The sequence below is a fragment of the Pundamilia nyererei genome, unplaced genomic scaffold, assembly GCF_000239375.1.
Source record: "Pundamilia nyererei isolate P.nyererei 1_Seehausen unplaced genomic scaffold, PunNye1.0 scaffold00061, whole genome shotgun sequence".
Lineage (NCBI taxonomy): Eukaryota > Metazoa > Chordata > Actinopteri > Cichliformes > Cichlidae > Pundamilia > Pundamilia nyererei.
Genome location: NW_005187462.1, coordinates 3,181,375 through 3,198,375, shown reverse-complemented (window position 1 = coordinate 3,198,375; position 17,001 = coordinate 3,181,375). Strand labels below are relative to the sequence as shown.

At 42.2% G+C, this 17,001-nt stretch overlaps 1 protein-coding gene across 1 annotated transcript in view; it reads left to right on the top strand.

The window, feature by feature from the left end:
* Positions 1 to 11,043: 11,043 nt before the first annotated feature.
* cd59a (CD59 molecule (CD59 blood group) a) overlaps positions 11,044 to 17,001 on the top strand; it is a 7,461-nt gene continuing 1,503 nt past the window's right edge. The window contains exons 1-3 of the mRNA XM_005735003.2: positions 11,044 to 11,218; positions 12,329 to 12,430; positions 12,589 to 12,662. Coding sequence (XP_005735060.1) covers positions 11,158 to 11,218; positions 12,329 to 12,430; positions 12,589 to 12,662 — 237 coding nt within the window. The 5' untranslated portion in view covers positions 11,044 to 11,157. The remainder of the gene's footprint in view (positions 11,219 to 12,328; positions 12,431 to 12,588; positions 12,663 to 17,001) is intronic.

Below are 17,001 nucleotides of genomic sequence, written 5' to 3'. Positions count from 1 at the left end.
CATATACTGCAGTACATTTACTACACAGAGTACAGTACATATACTGCAGTACATGTGGTACAGAGAATACACTCAGTGCACTGTTACCCACGGCAACAGAGTCTCTGCAGAGCCTGGAGCTTCATGGCAGTTCTGTAGCCCGATGGACAGATTTGATTGAAACTCTCTGATAAACAGGAAGCAAACATCTGGAAACACTGGGGAACATAAACATCTGGAAACGCTGGTGAACATAAACATTTGTGTGAACTTCATCGTCTCTGTGTCAATGCTCAGGTTCATGTACATCAGGCTTCATTTTCTTCTTACTCTTTGTACATATATGTATTGTTTGTTTGATTGATTGATTTGATTTGATTGATTAGCATTCAAATATCTCAGTGAAGACAGAACAAAGATCTACCACAAAGCAAGAAAGCACGAGACAAGGCTAATCAAAAGGTACTGGCTGAAGCATTTGCTTATTACGCCAACCCTTTTAACAAAAGATCTTTTTGCATGCAGCTCCTGTACACAGGGCTCGAAGCAAATAATAAAACAAAGCAAAAACAAAACAAACAAACAAACAAGGAAAAAAACAAAAACAAAAATAACAACAACATGTATTTGTGTGTACAAATACATGAAAGTAAGCCGTTTGTAGTGAAGATGTTTGAGTCTTATGATGACCATCAGCACTGTCAAAGGATCTCATTCAGACTGCTATCAGAGCTCCTCCATCCTCCCTGAACTCAGGCTCACCTGTCAGGCAGCACTCAGGGATCATCTTACACAAACACCCTGCTCTGAATACATAATTGAAGACAGTGTGACACTTTACTTTCAGGATGTTGATCTTAACGAACAGAACAAAGAACAGACATATTTCTATTCTGTCTCTATTTGCTTTCTGTTTGCTGTCATCTCCTCACACACAGGCTTTTGTTTTTTAAACATGTAGTTGAACCTGAGCTCAGCGGGTTTCAGGTTTCACTGAACAGTGAGGCGATCTTACCGATGGAGTCTGGATCCATGATGAGTCTGAAACACAGAATAAGCTCATTGTTGATCATTCAGAACATGATTATTGCCAGTGATTAATGATTGATCACAATTAAAGTTACAGTTTAATTCAACAGAGAAAAGAAACTTTAGTAACTTCAGTGTGTTTTAAAGTGCTGACTGTTTGTTTAGTTTCATGAATAATACTTTAAGTCATTCATGTATGAATTTATGTTTTATGAAGTTCACAGAGACTCAGACTTACTAACCTCTAACTAAAAGGCTGTTCCAAAGTATTCACATTACATCCATCAGTAATCAGATTACAGGTATGTGGTTACTGTGTTACAGAGGTTCAGTTATATTTGCGCACTGGGGGGATAGAAATAAATAAATAAAAACAGAGCAAACAAACTTGTGTTTCAGATGGGTGGAGATGTGAGAATCATCAGTGCCACCGAGCAGGCAAGGAAACTCTGCAGAACTCAAACTACTAAAGTTTTGATCGTTCAAATATCATCACAATACTTAAACAGATGAGTTCTAACACTGCTGTCTTCCATGTTTCCTCTCTGATCATCCTCACTGGATAACTGCAAAACTGTACTGCACATGCTGTGAATAGAAAGCACAGAGTTCATGCTGCTCTGCTGTGTCGTGGTGTTTATGGAGATGTGAGGTCAGAGTGAATCTCACATTAGTTATAGATTATGAAACAAAAACAGTGACACTCGGTCAGGAACTCATCAAGGAACGAGCGCAGATCTGAAATGCTCTCATGATTTCAGCACCAGAATAAACCGAGGATCAGACTTTGGGCTCAGCAGGAGGAGTAGACAGGAAGCAGGTCAGTGACCATGGTAACTGAGTCAGACTTTAGCGTTCTTTGTTTTCTAGGCTAACCCTGCTCCTGGATCAGCACAGATACTCTGGACTGTGGTGGACTCTTGTCTCGTCCATGAGGAGGAGGAGGAGGAGGAGGAAGAGAGTTTGTCAGTGAGAACCATAGAAACAAAGACAGACAGAGACAGTAGAGTCTAAGTAGACACAGACTCACCTCCGTTCACTCTGTCCCAGTTGAAACCCAAGCATTGGCTGCTGAAGACACAAAGTGAAGCTGCTGATGGATGAAGGTTTCAGGTGTCAGCACACCTGCTAATCACCTGCTGCCTGTGGACCAATCCGCAGCCAGCAGAGTGTGACATCAGCTGCTTGCCAGAGCTTCATGATTTATTTAATCTCCGACTAACGATTCCCAGCCAGTCACAGCTTTAGTCATGCATTCTGAGCTTCTGACATGAGAGCGCACCAAAACCCAGCCATCAGCCTTTGGTGAAGCTCAGAGACATTTATGAATGTCTGCCAGAGAAACTGAGAAGAAGAGCTTCAGCTGAGTTTGTCAGGGCCAGTGGCGGTCCTAGCCTGTTTGGCACCCCGGGCGAACACTCCCTCTGCCCCCCCCCCCCCCCCCCCCCTCCACACACACACATAAAACATATTAAGGATTGTACATTAACATAAAACTGTTGTCGGAACCAGACTGAATTTCACCAGAGAAACACACACATGAAGAGAGAAAGAGTGTGATTTGAATGCAAACAGCCATCATAATTCATCATACAATGAGAACAGGACATATCAACAACTGACAGTGACTAATTAATATTAAAAATCTGTAACATAATGTTTGGAGTTTAGACTGTTACTGTTACTATTTTTACCATTTCTTCTTGGAGCAACTGTAACCCACATCATTTCTTTAGGGATTAATAAAGTATTCTGATTCTGATTGTTTCAGGATGACCTGCCATTATCCAATCACACATCTGCTTACCTGCATCTTTTGCTCGTTTCTCCTCCTCTTCTTTTTTATTTTTTCTAAACTGAGCACATGATGGCTTTGAAAGTTTCTTGTCCATCTTCTATTGGTTTTAATTTTGCACTCCAGTATGAACACAAATCCCCCAAATCGAGGATCACCGCAACATAACCTAACAGACCTACACCTTAGTTCACAGATTCACTTTGTCTAAGGTTTATTTCTGGGATTTCACACAACCCAGGAGCGTCATTTACCTGACGCTCCTGGGTTGAACTATCACAAAGGGTCCTGGTGAAGAATCTGCTGGAATTTGGTGACAGGCTTCAAAGGTCAAGAAGACCAAGAAGGTATAACACACTGCTGCTGTCACCGAGCATGTGTGACAGCAGCAGCTACAGATGTGTTGGACAGCGTGTTTATTTTATTTATATTTGTGTGAAACACCATGCCCCAGAAAACACCATGTCCCAGAAAACACCATGTCCCAGAAAACACTGTCCAGATGAGCATTTTTGGCATTTGTTTACTTGGATGACTGAGCATCAGGACACATGAAACACCATGAGTTTCACATTCATGATTTGATGCTGATACTTGCAAACTTCAGGTTCATGAACATATTGTAGCTACATTTTTTTATTTAGAAGAGCTGTAAACCTTTCCCACTGAAAGCAGCACAATCCCACTTTGAAAACAATATTTTCATTAAATGAATTCTAGGTAAATCAAAGTATTATCAAAGCTGTCTGTCCATCTTTTCCTCCTTAACAGATCCATCCTGTCCTGGCAGTCTGCAGACACAGAAACATGGACAAGGAGGTGTTTGTCCAGTAGCAGCAGCAGCAGGGACTCACTGCTCTGCTACATTGATAAAACTTTTCATTTTACAAAAACAGTCTTATTTTCCAGTTGATCTGGATTCTCTTTGTCACCACGTATTTGCCACTGTATAGGTAGCTGTTATATTTTGTGTTGGAAATATCTAGAATGTATTTTAATTGTTTTTAACAAGTACAGAGAACGGCTGTCTGTACTCCCCCTGTTCTCCTCTCCATCTCTCAGCTGCTGCTGGCTCCTTTTTCTCCTCCTCTTCCTCACACACTGCTGGATCTGTCCTGGTGTATCATCAGGGATGCAGTGTCACAGGCCGACAGGAAAAACTGGACTCAAACGCAGAGACAGCACATACATTTTACAGTGTTTCATTAAGAAAACAGATTTATTCGTAGTAAAGTGTTTTTAGAGCTGGACGTGGCCGTGGGTCAGTGAGGGTAAACTGATAATTGACAGGTGTGACTGGAATGGAGCGGGTACATTGATAGCTGAGGTGAGCATGGCTTTGAGGAAGAGGCGAATAATGGCAAAGAATGGAGAGCCAGTGTCCCATCTCCTCTCACCTTCTCAGTCTCTTCTGACTCTGGACACTTGCAGAAAGAAAACAAACCATGGCAGTTAACAACAAAAGAAACAGGAGGAGGACTTTTCCATCTACTGTCTGTCTCATTATTAGTGGTTTATACTGGATAAGAGCGCTTTAAGGACAAACTTCAGCACAGCATGGTTGAGTCTGTGTCTTCACCACAGTCCACGGGCAGCTGTTTGGCTCCCATAAATACACTTAGCTTAAAGAGTGAACTGTCTGCTCGGTTTATCCTAAAACGTTTAAGTTCGTTTGGCTTCACACCGATAAACAGACCCGGCTAACAAAACTTACTAACAGAGGCATGTGGGGCATGAGCCACTGATTTAGCTCAGTCAAAATTTAGCTGAATTTAATGTTTTAAGATTATTCATTAACATTTGTTCTGTTGGACATCTGAGTGAGATAAAGTGAAATTTGGTGGTTTTGTTAACAAGTAGTGTAATTTAAACAAAACAATTATAAATTTTCACAATGAAAGTAGTTAAATCATGTACAGTTTACTTAACATTTGTTAAATTCAGTCATGTTGATATAACTTGATACAATCTAGCCAGGCTGTGGTCATGTGACTCATAGGCAGAAGCTCCTGTGATATCATGAAATCACATGAGATCTCATATCTGTGCAAAATCTGTGCAGTTGTCTCAGAGAGATGGCAGAAAAGTACGGTACAGACTGAACAGGTAAGATAACACCTGTTGTCTTCATCATGTGTACAAAGTCATCATCAGTTTGTCTGTTTTTAGCTTCATTTGTTGCTTTGCAGTCAGACTGTTTATGCAACGTTAGCTAATGTAAATATACTAATATATCTAATGTAGGACAAGTAGAAACACATATCTTCTTCAGATTTAGGTCTAATACAGTCAAACACATGCACATGGACACATTTTATACTCGACATACATAACAAAGTTTATAAACCTTAAATATATAAACCTGTCTGCTGGCTGAATTTAGGAGAAACATTTCTTTTTGTTTTTTTAAACCAAATTTCTCTTCGGTTTTAATAAATACACGTTTTTATCTTGTTTTAAATTGTAAGTGTACATTTGCATTATTCCCTCTTTGTTCTGCAACTGTTGCACAATAATTTGCTTTGCGTGTTCATTTATAATTTTATTTATTTATTTATTTTATTTTACAGCAGTCACTGAGAAGATGAGGTCAGAATCACCTTTTAACCCTGCTCAGGTACACCAATGATGTTCCTGGGTCTGTTTGACCCGGGGTGTGTTTAGTTATCCAGAAACCAAAAAGTTCCAATAAACATGTATTATCTCATTAGTAACTCCCTTCCTAACCATTTCAATCAATTTTTAGTGTGTGATCTAAATATTGGTGTGTTCTGTTCTGTCATATAAAATAATATAATGTTCATTACATTGATTTTCTTTTCATTTTATTTCTCTTTTTTATGGAGTAATAAAAGCTGCCAACTTATCTCTCAATAATCAAATCAGATTAACCTGGAGAACGTATGAAGTCTCCAGAGTCACCAAACATATTCCTAGACTTGTAGTCAAGATCGCCTAAACCAAGACCAAGACAATACCAAGACCAGAGGGTATCGAGACCAAGACAGACCGAGTCAAGACTAAAACAAAGTTGAGACAAGACCAAGACTGAGGCGGAGACAAAAAAGTCTTTAAACTGCAGCCAGATGCTGCTTCGTTTACGGGTGTCGGGCATATTTATGTGTTTTTGCACTGGCACAGCCCTCCTCACCGCTGTCTACTGTCTCAATCACTCACTGAGAGGACAGACGTATGCTCCACCTGACTGTCGCGTCTCTCACCCTCTCTGTTTTTCACATAATGATATTATCCTATATCCTCACATGTGATTGGCCACAATATGGAGGGATTGGAGCATAGCTGAGCCACTGTGTGAGAGCTGAGCAGCCAAAGGAAATTAAGTGAGGAGCGGCTCTCGCTCAATGGGAGTCGACTCTTCTGATTCACTACAAAGCGCTCTGTAAGCACGGCTCTTAGAGCTGATGCTTCTGCGCATGGCACATTATCGAACGTTACGTTCATGGATACTGTTGACTCCAAATCTCCCGACCACTATGTCAATCTGAGACAGCAAGACCGGTCTCAAGATATCCAACTCTACATATCCCTCTGTGTCTCACAGACTGGCTGTTGGTTCATCCTTTGAGTTACAGTGGTGTGAAAAAGTGTTCGCCCCCTTCCTGACGTCCTCTTTTTGTGTTTGCCACACTTAAAGGTTTTAGATCGTCAGACAAATTTAAGTGTTAGAAAAGATAACACAAGTAAACACAAAATGAAGGTGTTTAATATTGAGAGGGGAAAAAATGCAAATCCTCAAAAGTCCTCCTTTGGGGAGGTCAAAGGTTGGTCCATATAACATGGTGGAAAGTCCGTCACACAGCACTTACCTCCACTGTTCTCATCATCAGAGAAACAGTTTGCTTCAGTCTTCCTCTGATTTAATTGGTTCAGACTTCAGAGTCAGCTGACCACAGAAGGCTGCTGCTGCAGACTGTGACCACCAGAGGGTGCCAACACAATTTATCAGGATCAATGATTTGGAGCAGGGTGAGAGATGAAGTGAGCAGTAAACGAGAATAAATAAAGAGGTGATGAAATCGATATATAAAAGAGTAGAATCAGAGATACAGTGCGGACGGTTACATCAGAGGTAGAGGAAGATGATGATGAAGAGCAAACTTAGACTGACGGGTTAACTAAAGAGGAAATGTGAAAAGATGACAATGTTTTCAGTGTTGGCTATACAGAACAAAAACAACAACCCTAAAAATGTGGAAATCAATTACTCTGCATTTTTATGGTGTTTTCCTTGTTTTTGATCGTGTGTTACTAAAGCTCTGCACCTGGTCTAAAACCCAAAGCATCATGGGACATATCTGGTATCAGTGTTGAGCACATGTGTCTGTGGAACGTATATGAAGGACTGACATACTGGGGGCTTGGTGCATTTCTCCATTGTGTTCTTGAACCTTGTTGGACCTGTCCAGCAGCGTGTTTGCTCTGCGGGTGGAGCAGCTGATTGACATGAATGCTCAATGAGGGGCTGATGGCCTGATGCTGGAGAACAAAGCAGCTGCTGTGGCCAGGCCATGAACTGGCTGTTGTTCTCTGTCTCTGCTGCCCGCTGACCTCCTCTCCTCTTTGTTTCTCTTTCAATGAAGCTTGTTGTTTGTTTCTGGAGTGTTCGAGTACCAACACTGAGCTTTTCTTCTTCTGCCACTCTGAGTTAAACAACTGTCATCGAACGCCACCATCACATCAGCCCCGAGGGCCGTGCAGCGACACTCTTATTTAACTCCTACCGAGAGTCTAGACCAGGGGTCCCCAATCCCAGTCCACGAAAGCCGGTGTCCCTGCAGGTTTTAGATCTCACCCTGGGTCAACACACCTGAATCACATGATTAGTTCATTACCAGGCCTCTGGAGAACTTCAAGACATGTTGAGAAGGTAATTTATCCATTTAACCCTTGTGTGGTGTTCGTATTTTTGTTACTCAGCCAGTGTTCATGGGTCTGGTGGACCCGCTAGAGTTTTGGCTTTCCAAATTAACACTATCAAACAATTTTATGTTAAATTACTCAACAGATGTTTACTTCATCCCAATTACAAGACATATGAACAGCAAACATGGTTAATTTTTTCCCTTTACCTTTGTTAGATCACATTTATGAATTAATGTGCTTCTCGTTTTTCTTTTATATAAAATGTTATAAATAAATCAGTTATAATCAAGTGGAGTGAGTGGAAAGACACAACACATTTACACGTGAAAAAATAATTAATTGTTTAATTTTTCTTTTGAAAAAAACTGAACACGGGTCTCACAGACCCGAACACAATACAAGGGTTAAATCAGCTGTGATGGATCAAGGACACATCTAAAACCTGCAGGGACACCGGCCCTCGTGGACTGGGATTGGGGACCCCTGGTCTAGAGTGTGTAGTTGAGGCTGAGGAGGAGACAAAGGCATCATCAGAGTTGATCCTGAACATCTGTGAAGCTGCTTTCTTTCAATTTACTAGAGTTGATGAGCTGATGAAGGAAAAGGCACTATTTAAAAAAACAACGTTTCTGCGGCATTCAAACACTGATGACAGGTTGGCCTCTCTGTGCTCTCCCTGTGGGGGGGAGGGGGGGCATGAAAGTTACTCTTATCTGGTATGTGTCTCAGACCGTGGTTTTGATTGGTCAAAGAAACATGACAACATGAGCTTTAAGGCCATTTTGAGATGCTGTTACTCTGTAGAGACTCCACATCCAGCTCTGAGCTCTCAGACAGGCTGTAAAATATTCATGAGATCTAGTCCCCTGATTTATGACCTGAGGTTTGTCCAGGTGGTCATTCTTCCTGAAATCAGTACATTTTAAAACATTTCAGGCTTGACGTTGTTCCATAAGATTTTCACAGAACTAATTTGTGTTGTGAAATTTTAGCTTCATACATCAAAAACTTCTAGATGTGTGTCCTTGAAAAACAGTCCATCGACCTACTTTCAGGTCATTAGTTTGAAAATGTCTGCACAAGAATATCTAAAACACCCTAGAAATAACAGCCTGGAGTTTTCATCAGAATCAGTCAAAATCTGAATTGTCAACAATTGTGAACAACCACTGATCAAAGCCCTTTGCTCAGAGACGTCCCAAATCACAGATCCTGAATTATTCTGATGACGAGAAAGAGCAGTGAAGTTTCAGGCTTTTATCTTTGATAGTTTTTCAGATATTCAGTTTCAAACTTTCCCTCAGATTTCAACGGATCGTTTTTCAGAAACATCTTGAAAAGTTTTTGATTTTAAAGTTTCACAGCAATCATTATATATGTTAAAGGTTTGTTTCAAATGTCTTTTATTAGAAGCAAGTATCACAGTTGTTACAAATTAATAGAACTTATGCCCCCTTTCACTGGGTTATAGTTATAGTGTGCACTTGTCAAGGGAGTAGGAGAAAGTAATATTCCACCAACACAGTAAGGAAGGCAGTCCTCCCGCTCCATCTGCAGACCATGGGGGAGTAACGCTGTATCATCCAGTAAGAGGTAAATTATTCTTAAATTTGATGCCCAATAATAATGCATAAAGTTAGGTAGTGCAAGTCCACCAAGGGATCCGTGTTTACATAGATGTTCTTTTTTTTATTCTATGTGTTTTGTAGTTCCATTTAAATGGCATAATAATGGCATCCAGCTTGTTGAAGAAAGATTTGGGCAGGAAAATTGGGATATTTTGGACCAAATACAGATATTGCGGGAGAAATACCATTCTGAGTTCACTCTTCCTATCAAGGAGATAGGGAGTGTCCTCCAAAACTGGATGTTGTTTTTTAGCTTCTCCAGTAGAGGGAGAAAGTTTTCTTTCACTAAGGAAATATATTTTCTTGTTATTGTGATGCCCAGATATGTAATTTTTTCACAAGTTATTTTAAATGGGAGAGATGCAAACCACTCATTGCTTTCCAATTTGATGGGCAATACTTCACTTTTTTTCCAGTTGATCTTGTAACCGGCGAAGGTGCCAAATTTGTCAATAACGGAGAGGGCTGCCGGGACGGAGGTTTGGGGTTTTGTTATGTATAGTAAAATGTCATCAGCATAGAGCGATATAGTATTAGAAGTATATGCTGTGTCATAGCCACGTATATCAGGGTGAGTACGAATCGTCTGTGCCAGGGGTTCCAGAGCGAACAGGACTAAGAACACATGCCTGACGTGTCCCTCTGCTGAGCTTAAACTGAGTGGATAATGTTTGGTTTGTAAGGATTCTGGCTGTGGGATTCTTGTAGAGTAATTTTATCCAGGAAATAAAATCTTGTCCCAGCCTGGATGCATACCATTTTTTAATAAACCAATAGATTTAATAATTTCTTCAGTTGTAATCTTGGCATTCAAAATCTTGCGATCCACCTGATCTAACACAGGGAGATCACACTTATCTAAAAAGTCCTGCATATCTTTAGGCCCTGCAGTGGAATGAGAAGTATAGAGAGATTGATAAAACTGCCTAAAGTTATCATTAATGTCTTTATGTGATATAACCAGGTTTCCATTGCGTGATCTAATTTTGTGAATCATTCTGTCATTTTTTAACTTCTTTAGCTGTCTAGCTAACAACTTATGTGGCTTGTCCCCAAATTCAAAGTACTTCTGTCTTACAAAGGTGAACGCTCTATTAATGTTGCTGGTTAGTATTTGATTTAGTTTATATTTTAATGCACAAATAGTGTTGTACTTATCTAAAGAGGGAGCCCTTGCATTGTTGGCGTCCAAATCGTGGATCATTTTTTCTAATTTTAACTGTTCTAGTTTATTATTTTTATTCCGTGAGGCCTGATATGATATTATGCACCCCCTGATATATGTTAAAGGTTTGAACCACGAAAGCTTCGTGGAGACGGTCGAGCAGTTTGAGTTGATTCGAGGTTAAATGTGAAAGGTCAAGCAGAAAGTTGGTGTAAGTCATGTCTCCTCGCCCACCTCTGACCACGGCTCCCACAGAGAGACAGTAATCCTTTGGTGCTTTCACCTCTCTGTTTTCATTCTTTGGTTTGTACGAACACCACAGAAACTGCAAACTGTAAACTTCCTGCTGAACGTGTCAGTTTGAACATTGCAGTGGAACAAACTCACCAAAGAAACGGACCGAATGTTTGACACTAGAGGTTCTGTGACTGCTGGTACTGAGGACATGCCTGTGTTCATGGTGACTGCAGACCGCAGACCCATGGAAATAATGCATGTGATTGTTTATAAGATGATGGCACAGGCTCCATCCAGTGGGTGTGGCCTCTGAGCTACACTCAGCCTTGATGAGAGTCAGTCATCGCTCCTCCTCCTGATCATCATCATCAGAGCTGCTGCTGGATGAGCCGTGGACCTGCTCTGTTATTCTGACAGATGAGTTTGTGAGCTGTGCAGAGATGAAAATGAAGAGCACCCTGGGGATCTGTCTGGTGATCTGCTGCACTCTGATCGGACTGGGTATGTTTGATTCATTCACATGTCTGACTCTGTAGACTTTATATACATATACTTAAACATATACATATATACTTATAAACATAGGGTCTTTACTGTAAAACAGAGAGAGCTTTGAAGAGACTGCTGTTGTGATTTACTGCTGTGTAAATGAAACTGAATACAAAAGCTCAACAGTCCCTGTGTATCTGAACGATACTGAAAGTGCTGAATAGGAAGCATTCACAGTGAGTGGGACAGGTGATGGGTGCGGCTGCTAGCTGTTGGTTTAAATCATAACTAATGAAAATGGTTATAAAGAAATAAGGTTTTGCACATTTATGAGGATACTGTGGGCTGAAAAGAAGAGCTTCAGATTAAATGTGGCTTTTTGTTCATGAAGCTTTAGAAAAGATGACGTTTTTCTCTTTTTCCAAACTGTAGTTCGAGTCCCACGTGGAAACAGTTATTCGTACACTCTTGTTGGTTTTAAACTAGGGCACTGCTCTCTGACTGTGGATAACAGAAAGTTAAGGAATGGAAGTCGTGATGTATGCATATCCAGGGTCTGATTGTTCTGAGTAAACTGGGGTCTGAAGCCCGAGTTCCGATACAGTCAGAGTCATTTGGCAGATGGTGAATCGGTCTGAGTCTGGTTAACGGGTTCAGGTGATTGATGGGATAAAACTGCAGATGTGACCACAGATGTTGCGGTCAGGTGTGAGGAGGCTGTAGGTCCATGTAGAGTCTACAGTTAACGTTTCATTAACAGGAAGGCTGTACTGTGACAGGAACTGGCTCTATGGGAATAATCAGCCTCTGTCAGTGATGACCTGTTGTTACCTGACTCAATATGTTTGGAGTGTCTGCAGGGCTGAAAGTCCAACTGTGTTTAAGATTCTTGCTCATTTAACCTGTAATTATTTGACGACCCTAATGACCTGGACCCTCATCCTGGCTGGAGCTGGTTTCACGTTGATCAGATGAAGAACTAGTGTGGACTGAAAGTCTTGGTTCTGATTCATTTTAGAAGGCAGGGAACACTTTTTTATGTTTCTGATCATTGTTCCCACTCAGATGGCCTTCAGAGCCCTGAGTGGACATGTTGTAATCCAGATGTGTGGTGTGTTTCAGGATCAGCCATCCGCTGCTACAGCTGTAAGGACTACACAGCCAGCTGCACCAAAGAGCGAGAGTGTAGCTATGACGACGCCTGCCTCACGCTCAGGGAGAGAGGTACAGTCACACCTGCTTTTACCTGTTCACCTATAGAACTGTTCCTGACCTCTGTAAGTCTGGAGGCTCCACGTCTGATCCTCCAGCTGGATGCAAATCAGCCCAGCAGCTCTTACCTCCAAGGTTCTACTCATGTTTCTAATGCTTCTGTCCTGCAGGTGGGATGACGTACCGTCAATGTATGAAGTACTCGGACTGTGAGTACGGCCGGCTGGCACAGATGTTCCCCCAGGTACCTCTGACCTTTAACCCCTGAGCCTCAGTGGAACTATGTTAGGGTTAGAGTGGAAGTGGTTGTTGTTGTGGTTATTGTTTTGTTCACTCTTATTGTTGCCTTGCTGCTAAACAGATTTCCACTTGTGGGACAATAAAGTATTTGAATTGAATAGAATAACCCGTTGGTTTTCAACTCCAGTCATTATTCTGATGGTAACAGCTAGCATCAGTGCTGAGGCCCCCGCAGACTGAGCCGCTCTGTTCTGCTGCTGATGTTGATGTGATGAAGCTCCTCTTTGTGCCATCAGAGCATCCACTGACACCAGTACAGAATCAGAATCAGAAAGCCTTTATTTATCCCCAAGGGGCAATTAAGATACAACAGAGCAGCATGACGTTGACGATAAGGACAGGGCACAAACAGGTAATAAGAATGAGATAATAAATACACAGAATATACAATACATACACAGTTTTAAAATTAAAGTGACCGAATAGGTGAATAAATAACTGTAAGTGACTAAAAGTGAGTAAAGTGTCGGCAGTATAACAAGAGTGTAGAGTAATTTATGTTTCTGGGTGTGGGAAATGGCCTCATCGGCTGGAGTTAAAAAGCAGAGCTGCTTTGGGGACAAAGGTGGCGCTCCTCCTCCTCTCAGTCCTGCAGGAAATGCAGTGGAGGCGTCGCCCAGAGGGGAGCCATTGAAATGCAGGGTGAAGAATGTGAGAGGGGTCGCTGATGATTTTGGCTGCCTGTCTGAGGGCCTGTTGGCTGAAAACCTGCCAGGGTTCTGACAGGCCAATGACTGTAGAGCACACTGATGCAGTGCGCTGCAGTCTGTTCCTGTATGAAGGCTGAGGGAGTGGAACCAGCAGGTGATGGAGAAGGTCATGATGCTTTCCAGGAAGGCGTAGTAAAAAGTCATCATGACGGCTGTGCTGACTCAAAAGGAGTTGAGTTTCCTAAGGAGGTGTAGCCGTTGGTGGCACCTTCTGAGAATCTCCTCTGTGTTGGCAGAGAATCTCAGGAGGTTGTCAAAGATGGTTCTCAGGTGTTTGTACACCTCAGCTACCTCCACTGGCTTCCCGTGGATGGTGGTGGTGACTGAAGCAGCCAGATCCCTCTGCCTGCTGGAGAAGGTCACCACCATCTCTTTGGTTTTGCTCACGTTCAGTTCAAGTTTGGAGCTGTCACACCACTCTACAAACTCCTGCAGAGCGGGCCCGTGGTGTTGTGAGGGCCTGACAGCAGTGACAGGAGAACTGTGTTGTCAGCATATTTAACCAGGTGACAGTTGGGCTGTGTGGATCTGCAGTCATCAGTGTAGAGGATGAAGAGCAGGGGGGAGAGCACACAGCCCTGGGGGGAGCCAGTGGAGGTGGAATGGAGAGAGAGTTGTTGACCCGTCCTGTTGGTCAAAAAGTCCAATATCCACTGAACATCCAGGTGAAATCGGGAGGAAAGTTTAGTGGCCAGGATGTGAGGCTGCAGAGTGTTGAACGCTGATGAGAAATCAGCAAACAGAAGTCTGGCAGAGTCAGGGAGCTCCAGATGTTTGTGGATGGAGTCCGAGATGAAGAGTTTTGCATCATCAACACCTCTGCGTGCACAGTAAGCAAACTGGAGTGGATCCATCAGGGGGTCAGTTGCTCTTACGATGTGCTGTTTTATGATCTTCTCCATGGCCTTCATCACCAGGGAGGTGAGGGCCACAGGACGAAGATCATTCAGAGACTTTGTGTTGTTTCTTTTGGGGATGAGGATGACTGTGGAGTGTTTCCACAGCTGGGGGACGGTGTGACTGTCAACTGAGTGTTCAAATAGAGTCCAGGACACACTTCCTAGTTGCCCTGCACAGGGCCTCAGAACTCGACTGCTGATGTTGTCAGGGCCAGGTGAGCTCCTCTCCCTGATCCTCCTGAGGGCTCTCACCACGTCCTCAGTCCTGAAGTTGAATGCAGAGCTGCCAGGTTTGAGTGAGGATCTGGACTCCTCAAGCTGGGCCATGTTGTCCGTCTCAAACTTGGTGTAGAAAGCGTTGAGGTCGTCAGGGAGGCAGGAGGGGTTTCTGCCCTCCACCTGGTTCTGGGGGTGGTGACCACAGTATTCACAGAGGCCATGGTTTTGAGGCCCTGCCAGGGTGAGCGGAGGTCCACTGTGGTGAATTTTTTTTCAGCAGTGTTTTTGTACTCCAGTTTAGCAGTTCTTATGGCCCTCTTGACCTCCCTGTTGACCTCCTTTTTATCCAGTGCAGAGCCGGTGAAGAAAGTCCTGTTTTTTTAATTAAGGATTTCCTTGAGCTCCTTGGTGATCCAGGGTTTGTTGTTGGGGTAGATGGAGACTGTTTTTGAGGGGATAATCTTGTCAACACGGAAGGAGATGTATGATGTCATCAGAGGGAGAAAGAAGGCTGTCCCAGTCAGTGGCTTCGAAACATCCTTGTAGGGTGAGGATACTTTCCTCTGTCCACTGCTTGATGTTTTTGGTGACCTTTTTAATCCTCTTGATGACTGGGCTGTAAGCAGGGGCCAGCAGGATGGTGTGGTGGTCTGCTGAGCCGAGAGGGGGGAGGGGGGAGGCTTTGAATGCATCTGGTACAGAGCCGTAGCTTTTATCCAGAGTCTTCCCCTGACGTGTGCTGCATGTAACATACTGTTGGTATCCTTTAAGCGACTTGTCAGGGGAACAGTGGTTGAAATTACCCAGGATGAATTTGGGAGAGTCCGGAGTTAGTTGTTCCAGTTTGTACAGAGTGTTAGCCATCAATGACTAGCCATCAAGAGGCCAGCAGGATGGTGTGGTGGTCAGATGTGTTACAGTGGCACAGTCACATCTTTCACAGTAAAATTTTTCAAAACCCGCCAGAACAAATGTTATCACTCATTAAGGCTCATTAAAAGCCTGAAGTGAACCTTTCCCAAAAAAATGTTTCCATTAGCGCACCCACTGAGTGGGATCGGTCAGTGGGTGCGCCGGGATACCGATGCAAATATTTCCTTTAAGGACAAGTTTTAACATTTCTTTATTTCTGGGACATTTTAGCTGCAAGGACTTTTTCTGCTAAGGAAGTGTTCAGTTCAGAGTCTAGACCAGGGGTAACAAACATAAGGCCTGGGGGCCAAAATCAGGCACAGCAAAGATGCCCACATGAAGCCTTTGCAAAATGTACAGAAGGGCATGATTTTTTTAAATTTTGAACTGTATTTTCATAAGTTTTTTAGGTTTATTGTTACTCATAGAAACCTCCCCCATGACGGTTCATGAAAGTCATGAAATAATAGAAAAATTCCATGTTTTCCTTATTAACTATAAAAATGTTTTGTAAATGTAATTCGAGCAGCATTTTTTTCTTCATCATGCAAACATGCTGTTGGAATTTAACTATTTATATATGTCAGGCATTAAATGTGTAAATAAAGAGGATCTGGCCCACCTAAGGTCGACTTCCGGCCCACAGTGTAAAATGAGGTTGACATCCCATGTCTGGACCAACACATGAGAGGGTTTAGCTAACTCTGTGCATCCATGGACGTCACTGAGACACACCATCTGTATTTTACACTAAAGTGAGGCTGCTGATAGTTTAAAGAAAGCTTTGCTTCAAATGCAGATGATTTACTTCACTGCAAAAAAAACCTCGAATAATCAAAAAGTCACAGCACAACAGATGTTTCATGAAGCTATTTCACCTCTTATCAAAGAGGCATCTTCATTTTTTTTTCACTTCCATTGATTAAGACCGCCACAGAGAACCCGCACAGACATTTTCAATAATCAGTCTATGCTTCATGAGTCCTCCTCACAAACCTGTAAAAATCAGAGAGCTGTGGCTGAACAAACAATCCAAAATCCAAAATGTAAAAACAAATCTGAACTCAGTTCTTCGAGATTTCTCTGAAGAAATAACATCACATAAACAACGTTCCCTCTAATGTTTCATGTGTCCGAGCGAACACACAAACTCCCTGAGCCGACACTTGGACCACTGTGAGCAACAGCAGACGTGTGCACTGTGGTCACGCCAGCATCCAAGTTACATGTTTATTAAAATAATCGAATTACAGCGTTTATGTTAGACTACTTTTAATTAACTGCTTCAGCCCACTTACAATGAAAATTTAAAGAAGATCTTGTTGATGACCTGTGCAGCATGTTAACACTATTGGAAGGAAAAATAACTTCAACTCCAATTTTGAAAACACAACTTTCTTTTTTTATATATTTATAAAGCTCTGACTTGTATTATGAGTCTGTGGTCTGTTAGAGAGTCTGTAACTCTGTCTGTAAAATACAGTAAATAATGACCAATGTTGGGCAATTAATGATATAGTTACTTCTTCAAAAAAGTAACTGA